Source organism: Drosophila kikkawai, chromosome 2R (assembly GCF_030179895.1).
Source record: "Drosophila kikkawai strain 14028-0561.14 chromosome 2R, DkikHiC1v2, whole genome shotgun sequence".
Classification (NCBI taxonomy): Eukaryota; Metazoa; Arthropoda; class Insecta; order Diptera; family Drosophilidae; genus Drosophila; species Drosophila kikkawai.
The window spans coordinates 20,479,094-20,488,477 of record NC_091729.1 but is presented as its reverse complement, the minus strand read 5'-3'; the positions used below and the strand labels follow the sequence as shown (position 1 = coordinate 20,488,477).

Here is a 9,384-nt window from a genome sequence, read left to right as displayed (position 1 = left end):
CCAGAAATATTGTGAAAGGAACTACCTCATCGATATAGGGTGTTTTATCGATAACATTCATATGACAGCTGGTGTAAAATATGGCAACGCTAGCAGAAATGTAAATGTTTTATGGAAATAAAAAATATTAAAAAAAAATCCAATGCATGCTTTTTTTTATAATTTAAATAAAATTTGTAAAATTTAATTTTTATTAGCAAATGAACCTTTGTAGTTGTGTTATTTTCAAGGAATTCGCTCTGATTAATTATAAATATATTCTGATATTGTTTAATTTAAAGAGAAATTAGCATATAATTTTATGCTTAATTTTACCTCTAAAGAGCTGTACAAAATTAACAGTCAACAAGTTTCTATAAATAATAAAAACATCGATGCTCTTCTGCTTCTAATCAGTAGCCAAGATAACAGAGTTCTTTGTATGTGTCCAAAAACGGAAATAGAATCTTCTTTCTTCCTTTTATTTTTATGAATTTTTATTTAAAAATGAACACTTATCGCTGTCCAAACAAAAGCTCCAACGACAGAATCTTCTCTTGGTGTGAGTAACAATAAAAATCTAAGAAACAGAATGAGGAATGCATTTGTAATGGCCTTGTATAGTTCTCTATATGCGATATGGTGATGACTATGATCAAAGAGGGCTATTCTAGCGAAGAAATTAAACAATATATATAATACGATGGTGTTCCATGAGTGCTCGCGTTCACTTCTTGAGCAACTTGCTCATATCCTTGTTCTGCTTGTTCATCTTCATGTCAACATCCTCGATTTTATAGTTCATATTGTCCAGCAGCTCGTTCTGCGACTCGATCTCGCCGCCCAGGTCCGTGGCCAACATCTTTAGTACCGAGAGATTGCTGCACATGTCCTCCAGGTTGGCATCAATCTGCGCCTGGAACGGATTGGCCCCCAGGCGTTGTTGGCTTTGATAGGTGCTGCTGGGATCGCCACGTAGCCGACTAACTGGATGATTGTCATAGCGATCCGCTGGAGAAAGCGGAGCAGGCGGGCTTGCGCCTCCACAGGCGCCTAGGTCGATGTTGCTATTAGCCTCCTGGGAGGATAGGCTGGTCGTGGGTGAGGCAGCAGCCGTGGATGCCGGATCCCGGTTGCCAGCGAGGTAGTTCTTTAGCCCACCAAAGACGCTCTTCAGGCCGTTGAGGTGGCGTTGGCTAAAGCGCAGAGTTGAGCTTATCTCGTCCAGCTGGTGCGACGTCTTCTCCAGCTGCTCCCGCTGCTTGGCCAGCTCAACGGCCGTGGCCTTGCCCACCTCCTGGGTCTCGTACAGCAGGCCTGAGAGTGAGCGACGAAGTGAGTAACGCCCCTTAATTGGCTGACTTTTAACCCCCGTCGCTTACCTAAGCTCTTGGTGGTCGAGTCCAGGGTCCGCTGCTCGATCGCTCGGCGCTTTTCCGCATAGGCCAGGCGCTGGGCAGCTACTGAGGGGGAAGAGGTTATCTCCTCATCGTCATCCTCCTCCACCTCGAAGGGATTCGTGCTTCTCTGCTTGGGTACACTGCCAGTCCGTTTGTTCTGCAGGAACAGGTCATCGTCCACGTCCTCGAACCTGTCCACGTCATCAAAATGATCGTGCACCGGCTGCAGGTAGTTGTGGGCCATATTGCGTACAAACTTGGAGACGAGAAATTTCCCAAATGGCTAATTTTGTTGTGTTTTTAATTTTATCTTCTTTGTTTTTGTTCGACGACAATCGTATGACCTTTTCTCAGTCTGCCAAAAACGCTGAAACCTGGTGAACAGTCTGGCAGCACTGAAGATAGCTTTGTTGAACAGGTTTTTCCAGCATTTTCAAATTGTTTTATAAAAATTAATGTATTAAAATATACTCCAAAACGCCGGGCACTCAATCGGAAGTAATTAAAAGAAAACATAATTTGTAAATTGGCGCCGGATTAAGCCAATCCAGTGTGACCACTCGACCACTTGTCGCAAATACCCGCTTTTCCGGCCACCTCTTCCAGGCGTTATGGTATAATTGACGGCGTCGCAATTGTGTGTAGAATTTATTAAGTAAAAAAACACAGAAAACTGAAATCGTAGAAGCCCGAACGTCACAAATTCCAGGACAGGTCACGACGAAAACATAAGCAGACCGAAATGATTTGCAAAACGCACATTGTGGCCGCGTCATGTGTCCTGCTGGTTCTGCTGGCGACGGCAGCGGCAGCGCAGTCGGCGACGGCGCAGACAGGACTGCGGCCAGGTGGCAAGCTCATTGAACTGGACGAGGACAATTGGCACCTCATGCTCCAGGGCGAGTGGATGATCGAATTGTGAGTGAAGAAAGTGCTCCTCTAGGTGCCCCTTCCCCGTTTCCAGTAGGTGCTACCCTCCCCCGTCCCCCTGACGTAACGGGGCGTGGTGCGCCGGTTTCCCGACACCACCCGGCAAGCTGGTTTTCATGTTTCCCTGGAATGCTGCACATTCCGTTGTGTTTGCTCTGTTCGATGACTCATCCCAGTGGTGGCAGCTGTTTTAAGAGAGTCTCTTATTGTGTATTTTTAGCTTTGCTCCGTGGTGCCCGGCTTGCAAGAATCTGGCTCCCACATGGGAGCGATTCGCTCGCGTGGCCCATGATGTTAAGGTGCAGGTGGCCAAAATCGATGTCACCACCTCGCCCTCGCTCAGTGGACGCTTCTTTGTCACCGCTCTGCCCACGATCTATCAGTAAGTTGGTTAAAGATAAGGGTTAAAGCGAAATAAACTAATCTAATCCCCTGCAGCGTCAAGGATGGTGAGTTCCGCCAGTATCGCGGGGCTCGGGACGGCGATGCCCTACTCCACTTCGTGAAGAGGGAGCAGTGGAAGATCATTGAACCATTGTCCGCCTGGAAGAAGCCCGACACCATCCACATGTCCATTCTCTCCTTCTTCTTCAAGCTGTCCCACACACTGAAGGTACGTTCACCTAGCCGGCTTATCGCCTCAGTTCATTGCATGAGACAGAAGCGGAAGCTTATCGACGGTGTCATCCCGCTGACCCGGCGATTACCGCGCATTCCCATTCGCTAATTGACTCATCCTCTGGTCTTTGCTCTCTGCCGTTGTTTTGTATGTTTGGTTCATATACTAATAGCACACGCAAAAACTCTTTAAGGACTTCAACGGGCGCCTCCAGGAAGAGTACGGCCTGCCGACGTGGGGATCCTACGCCCTGTTTGCCATCGCCACCATATTCGTGGGAGCCGCTCTGGGGCTGATGCTCGTGTGCCTTGTGGACTTTGTCTATCCACCCAAGAAATCGCAGCGCCAGAGCTTCTCCGAGTCCCAAGAGAATCTTGTGGCGGGAGTGGAAGATCTGGCCACCGAGGAGATCGAGGATGACGGCGAGGCTGATGAGAACGACGATGAGCAGCAGAATAGCGATGCGGAGGAGCAGGAGGAGGACGACGAGGAAGAGGATGAGGAAAGCGAAGAGCAGGCGGGCGATTCACCGTCACAGGAAAAGGAAGCCGACAGCGAGCCGGAAAAGGTCGAGAAGTCAGAGCCCAAACTGGGCGGAGATTCTGCGCCCGAGAAGCCAGAGAAGACGGAACAGGTGCGCAAGCGCAAGCCCCGTAAGGGCGACTAGGTGCAGCCAGATCCCTCCAGGATCAGCCTTAGCGATCAGAAGCGGCAACAAAAAGACTAACACACACAGAATCGAGATAACACGACCTATTAAAAGTTTTATTTTAAGCAGATTCTAGCTGTTTGGCGCACAAATCTGATTCTTTTCCTCCCTTTCCCCAACTTAATCCTAGCCAGAAAACTGAAAAGGTTGTAACTACTTTTCCAGCGAAGACGGCGCCTCATGTATTTCTTATTATGTAAAACAATTTTATACACTTTTAAGCGAAATCAAGCGTAACAATAACTAATTATAACTTTAGGTATACACACCTTCATTTTGAGTTTGCCAAGCATTGTAACTTGTGTTCATATCGATTTCCCCCTCACCGTTGTGTAACGATAATCTTTCTCCTATTAAGCATTTCATTTGTAATTTAATCTCAATCAAATTGCAAATTGTATTACATTTCGTATTACAAAATAAACTAAAAAGAAAACCATTAATTGGAATTTTGAAGAAGTTTCCTCGCCTGTGCTTGTTTACCTTGCAATAATTTAAATTATATCTTCTTATCATAGCTGGAAAAATTAGATTTTTGGGATTGCAAATCTTCTTCACCGAAATACTAACTTCTGACTGAAATTCTAATACCGTGCAAAATCAAAGTCTCTCATCTATAATCAAAGATATGATATTTATTGGCAAAATCCATTTTTTCAGTCAAAATTCAATAAGTCATTTCCCAAGATATTTAGAATATATATTCTTGATCAGCATCAAACATTGAAAAATCTTAAAAATTTGAACCTATAAATAAAGATCATTCAAATTCATAATTCGCTGAGACAGTACATTCCAGTCTTAAGATGAATATATTTCTATTTATTTTTATACCCTTGCAGGGTATTATAATTTCAGTCAGAAGTTTGCAACGCAGTGAAGGAGACGTTTCCGACCCAATAAAGTATATATATTCTTGATCAGCATCAACAGGGGAATCTTTCTAGATATGTCAGGAAGAAATCGATTTTTTGGCCATTTTTTGAAAAATTTTATAGTTACATCATTAAAATTTTTGATTTTGATAAAAAATTGAATTTTCCAAATTTCCAAATGAAGTATGCAGATTTATTCACTGTAGAAAATCTTGCACAGAACAGTTTTCCGATTTAAAATTAATGCTCTTTTGGCCGAGTTATGATATTTTTAATTTAAAAAAATCAAGAAGTTTTTTAATATAAAAAATCAGATTTTATAATACAAAATAATATTTTTCTAAGTCAAGGAATCATTTCCGACCCCATAAACCATATATATTCTTGATCAGCATCAACAGGCGAATCTTTCTAGACATGTCCGGAAGAAATCGATTTTTTGGCCATTTTTGAGAAATTTGATAATTAAAATGAGCAAAAATGGCAAAAAATTTTGATTTCTTAAAATTTTAAATTTGGTTTGCAGGTTTTTTAAATTAATAAAAACTAACACAAAACTGCTTTCCGAATCGAAATTAATGCATTTTTGGCTTAGTTATGATATATTTTAATTGTTACCTGCAAGGGTATACAAACTTTGGCTGCGCAAAGTTAGCTTTCTTTCTTGTTGTCTTTATAACTCCCTGAAATTTCATAAATTAAAAATACACAAATTTAATTCAAGTTCACTTTATTTCAATAAATAAGAGACTGGTTTCCTGGTTAAGGGTTTACAAATTTTATTATCAGTTTATTGTAGGAGCATATGAAATAAGAAAAAATCCCTGCAATTTCTTCAAGTGTTACAACTACAAATAATTGAAAAAAGAGTGTGTGTATGTGTGTGTGTGGCCAAAATTACTTGAATTTTCCAATACATATTTCTTTCCAAAGGATTTAACAAAAGTGTGTGTATGGTAACTATTGCTTAAAATAGTTTACTTGTTGTTGTTCTTGCGACATACAAATAGTCACGTCTATATATTCATATAAAAAAAGAGTACAAAATGATTATACAAATATCTGCTCTGCTGTATAAAAAGGTGATTCATCTTCAGCGTTTGCGTTTGCCTGATCGATCTGTTGGCACTTGTGATTTAAATCGGAATTAACTGTTTTAATTACAACATTTTGATTATTAAACAAATAATATTTCTTTCAACAAATTGCTATGGCTATTGTATGGTTCATTCTCGGGGGGTTTCGGGGATAAGGTACTTGTGGTGTGTGTGTATATTATTGGTTTTTTGTATATATACAATATATATTAGATATATATCATTTGGTTGTAAAAGTTGTACTATTGCAGCGTATGGAGGATGTTTTGGGTGGGTGGTTCGGGCAGGGATCAGGATGTGGAATCGGGAATGGGACCTGGGGCTGGGATCTGTGGTTATCTGTTTTCAAATACTTTAAGTAATTGTCTGTGTGAGTGTTTGGAAATTTTGTTGCTGTTGTGAATTTGGGGTTTTCAGGCTGGCCTTTCAGTTAATTCGTATTCGTACAAAATGGCGAGATGTCAACAAAAACAATTGTGTTAATTACTTTGAAATATTCAAAAAGCAATCGTCATGCGTCCGTCAACTGCAGCTGAAAGCAGATTCTCTGCACAAATCCTAGCCGGATTTGGTTTGCTTTCAGCTTCAGAGATGGCTTTTTGTTGTAAAATTAACCTGGGATAATTTTATAACAAAGGCGCACTTCAGGCTTAAACTACTAAATAACTAATTGAGGTATGATGAGTGTGTGGTGAGGCTTGATGAGTGGAAATTTTGAGAGAATTTCGTAAACCGGTCTATTGCATAAAATTGCAGGTCTCTTCGTCCGCCGTCGCCCGTATGGGCGCGGACAAGTAAAAAAAGCGTAGCAAACTAGTTGGTCAGAGGGATACGGATGCAAGAATGCGGATGCAAGCTGCTCCAAGGACTGCTAGGCCACGAAGTCGAGCGGCCGGTTGAAGCCACCCTTGCGATTCATGTACTGGCGGTACTTTCGCTTTAGGATTACATGCACTTCTCCGACATCGTTGCCCTCGACCTTCCTGTTTTTGGTGGTGTCGAACGTGCAGAATCCCATTGTCTTGAGCATCTCGACCTCTTCCGGCGATTTACCCTCCAGATCGGCCTCGTTGATCTTGGGACGATCGGCAGCTGCCGCATTGTTCCTTGTCGTTCGCCGCGACGTCGATGGTCCGGAGCTGCTGTTGCCGCCGCTGCTTCCGCCGCCGCCGCCGCCTCCGGTGCCCCTCGAGCGTGATCTGCAAAGCAACCATGAATTTGGGCATCGTAAATTGTGAATTTCTGAATACTTTTTGGGCGAGCAAATGCATGAGTGACAGATTGCCGCCACGTTGAAGTGCCAGTTGATTGCATTCGAATTGCAGTGAGCCTGGGAATTAACTGGGGCGACCTTGGGACGGTGCTCACCCGATTGTGCAATTTGAGGATTTAATTAAGGAAATGTGCGGCGACACTTGGCAACCGGTCGGGTAACTTCATTAAGGGTCTCATTAAAGTCTGGGCTTTCGGGATATCTATAGGCATAATTCAGGTCCATAATTTATATATAATGGCCTTGACCGCACCTCTTGGCAACTAAACAACTCGAAATGATTCAATCGGATCAACATGAAGATAAGGTATAATACATATAATAGATATCCTTCTTGAATAGTGTAATAAATATAATAATAATGCTTTTAAAATAAAAGATTCCAATGTTTTAGTTTAAAAAGAATTTCCTAAATAAATTTGGTAGCTCTTGACCAAGAAGTCTTTACTCTAAGATCTCTCATTCTTAATGTAAACGAATAATCTTTTTGTATAAAAATAAAGATAATAACGACTTCATCTAGATCCTAATTACTCCTAACAACTGATCCTGTAAGATCCTTTGGCAGAACAGACTGGTTTTCATTTTGTTTTTGTGGTGTATTTAGCACATAGCGCTCTTAGATGACATTTTATAGAAGATAACAGAAAAATCGCTTAGATCAAGTATAAAAACTGGTGGATATTCTTTCGCCTAGGACATGTCCTCGATGAGGGCGGCTCGCAGTTTGGTCGTGACCGTGGCCGGCTGGGCCTGGTTCAGTTTGAAGACGCTCTCAATCACCGAGATCTCTGTGGCCGTTGTGTTCATGCCCACAAAGGAGAGCCAATCGTTGACGACCATGCCGGCGGCCAAGACCTCGCTGCCGCGATTTACTGTGCCCGCAACCAGGGGAACCTGCAGGAGCGATGACAGCTCGTCCTGATCCTCTATGCTTGTCTTGGGATGCACCATGCCGCCCTGGTTGCTCAGCACGGTGTAGGAGCCCACCAGTGTGTTATCAGCTATTGTCTGTCGGAAGACCTCCACCTTGAGGACGTCCCCGATAATCTCCTCGGTCTCCTTGTCCAGATCTGGGTGGACCAGAGCCACATAATCGTTGCAAGCAATGACGTTGCCCAGAGCGGAAAGGCGCTCCTCAACGCGCTGGATTTTCACAGCATCCGGCAGACTGTTGCGCAGGTGCTGCAGCTCCTCGTCGGTGGTGGAATTGGGCACCAGCAGGCCGTTCCTGTTGCCCACCGTTGTGCGTCCAATGATGCGGCAGCCGCCCACATTGGCGTGCACCACGGGAATCGTCTCAGCCAGCTCAGCCTCGAAGGCGCTGTAGAAGGTCTCGGAGCCGCCGATGGCCACCAGACAGTATGTGTTGGTTAGCTTGGTGAAGACGCCGATGTCGTCGTTGTTCTCGAATTGCACGCGCAGCGCCATTTTCTCTGTATGTACTTGGTTCTCTTCGCCGTGTGGACTCTCTTGTATCTGGTTACGCGGCCTGACTCAGCCTGGTCCGGAAGAGCTCCTCGATTTTGTTTATAAAGCCGGAAAATTAGTTAAACGCCGTGATGAAATTCGCCAATTTCACTTCACGTGGTAATTTTTTTGTTGAGCGCCAGAGCTGCAAATTCATCGATTGCCTGCCTATCGAACTGAGCCCTATCGATACTCGTCCCCGACCCCTCCCCTCCCCCTTCCCCTTAAATATAGGTTCTAGTACTAGTAGTTATACTTATCGTTTTGGCCTTTGGTACACTACACTTTGTTATTCACCTAGATCGCCGGCCCCGCGCACGATCGCGTTCCCGCTCCCGGTCGCGGCTGCGACTCCTGTCGCGCTCGCGCTCTCGGTCGCGACGACTGCTGCTCCCGCTGCCGCCGGCGCCTCCAGGTCCGGCTCCTCCGATAGCTTCTCTCTCCCGGGAGCGGCGCTCCCTGCGCTTCTTTCGCTCTGATCGCTCCTTCTCGCGTCTCCTGTGCGCCGGCGAGGCGGGACTCCGGCTGCGACCCATTTCTCCGACTCCGTTAACTGTGCGGCTGCTCGTGTGGCGGTTTTTTGTAGTGGATGTTGTGCCTGCCACGGAAGAAGGATTATAGAGTCGCCACCGCAGACGTGTCGGCATCCACCGGCTCACCGTTGCTCTAGGCTGTGTCTAGCATTATTTGGGCGACACCGGCGGTGGCTAAAAACGCGCTAACTTAAAACTAAACGGAAATAAACAACGCGCTTATCTGGCCGCGACGCCGAAACGAATGAGGAAGCAAGGGGGTGCTAAAAACTAGGGTTGTTGATAAATATCAAAATATCATATCGATATTCGACCGAAACGAAACAATAATATAAATACCAACTTGTTTGCCCTAATATCAAAATCGCGATATTTTTATTTGATATTTTTTGATATTATTTCCTTGGTCACTCTGAAATTCACAGCAATTATTTTTTAACAGAATTTTCTGTTAACGAGAACCTAACAGAATTTTGTCTATGGAATCGCAGTAACAGAA

The 9,384-nt window shown here is 44.1% G+C and overlaps 4 protein-coding genes across 5 annotated transcripts; 1 reads left to right on the top strand and 3 right to left on the bottom strand.

Annotated features, from left to right (window-relative positions):
- Positions 1-476: 476 nt before the first annotated feature.
- Positions 477-1,762, bottom strand: Snap29 (Synaptosomal-associated protein 29kDa). The gene is made up of 2 exons (XM_017163206.3): positions 1,362-1,762; positions 477-1,296 (listed from the first exon to the last, which is right to left on the bottom strand). The coding sequence occupies exons 1-2, from the start codon at positions 1,621-1,623 to the stop codon at positions 707-709; spliced, it is 852 nt and encodes a 283-aa protein (XP_017018695.1). The 5' UTR covers positions 1,624-1,762; the 3' UTR covers positions 477-706.
- A 206-nt stretch (positions 1,763-1,968) lies between these two features.
- LOC108072159 (thioredoxin-related transmembrane protein 1) lies at positions 1,969-4,080 on the top strand. 2 transcript variants are annotated; one of them, XM_017163204.2, is made up of 4 exons: positions 1,969-2,297; positions 2,530-2,691; positions 2,748-2,922; positions 3,101-4,080. In XM_017163204.2, exons 1-4 carry the CDS (start codon positions 2,122-2,124, stop codon positions 3,593-3,595), a joined length of 1,008 nt encoding a protein of 335 aa, XP_017018693.1. In that variant the 5' UTR covers positions 1,969-2,121; the 3' UTR covers positions 3,596-4,080. The 2 variants fall into 2 exon arrangements, with proteins under 2 accessions (XP_017018693.1, XP_017018694.1); XM_017163205.2 differs by having other exon boundaries at positions 1,974-2,297; positions 3,122-4,080.
- A 1,194-nt stretch (positions 4,081-5,274) lies between these two features.
- ytr (U4/U6.U5 small nuclear ribonucleoprotein 27 kDa protein yantar) lies at positions 5,275-9,169 on the bottom strand. The gene is made up of 3 exons (XM_017163077.3): positions 9,012-9,169; positions 8,650-8,950; positions 5,275-6,808 (listed from the first exon to the last, which is right to left on the bottom strand). The coding sequence occupies exons 2-3, from the start codon at positions 8,886-8,888 to the stop codon at positions 6,481-6,483; spliced, it is 567 nt and encodes a 188-aa protein (XP_017018566.1). The 5' UTR covers positions 8,889-8,950; positions 9,012-9,169; the 3' UTR covers positions 5,275-6,480.
- Positions 7,461-8,527, bottom strand: eIF6 (eukaryotic translation initiation factor 6). The gene has a single exon (XM_017163075.3). The coding sequence runs from the start codon at positions 8,311-8,313 to the stop codon at positions 7,576-7,578; it is 738 nt and encodes a 245-aa protein (XP_017018564.1). The 5' UTR covers positions 8,314-8,527; the 3' UTR covers positions 7,461-7,575.
- Positions 9,170-9,384: the final 215 nt, after the last annotated feature.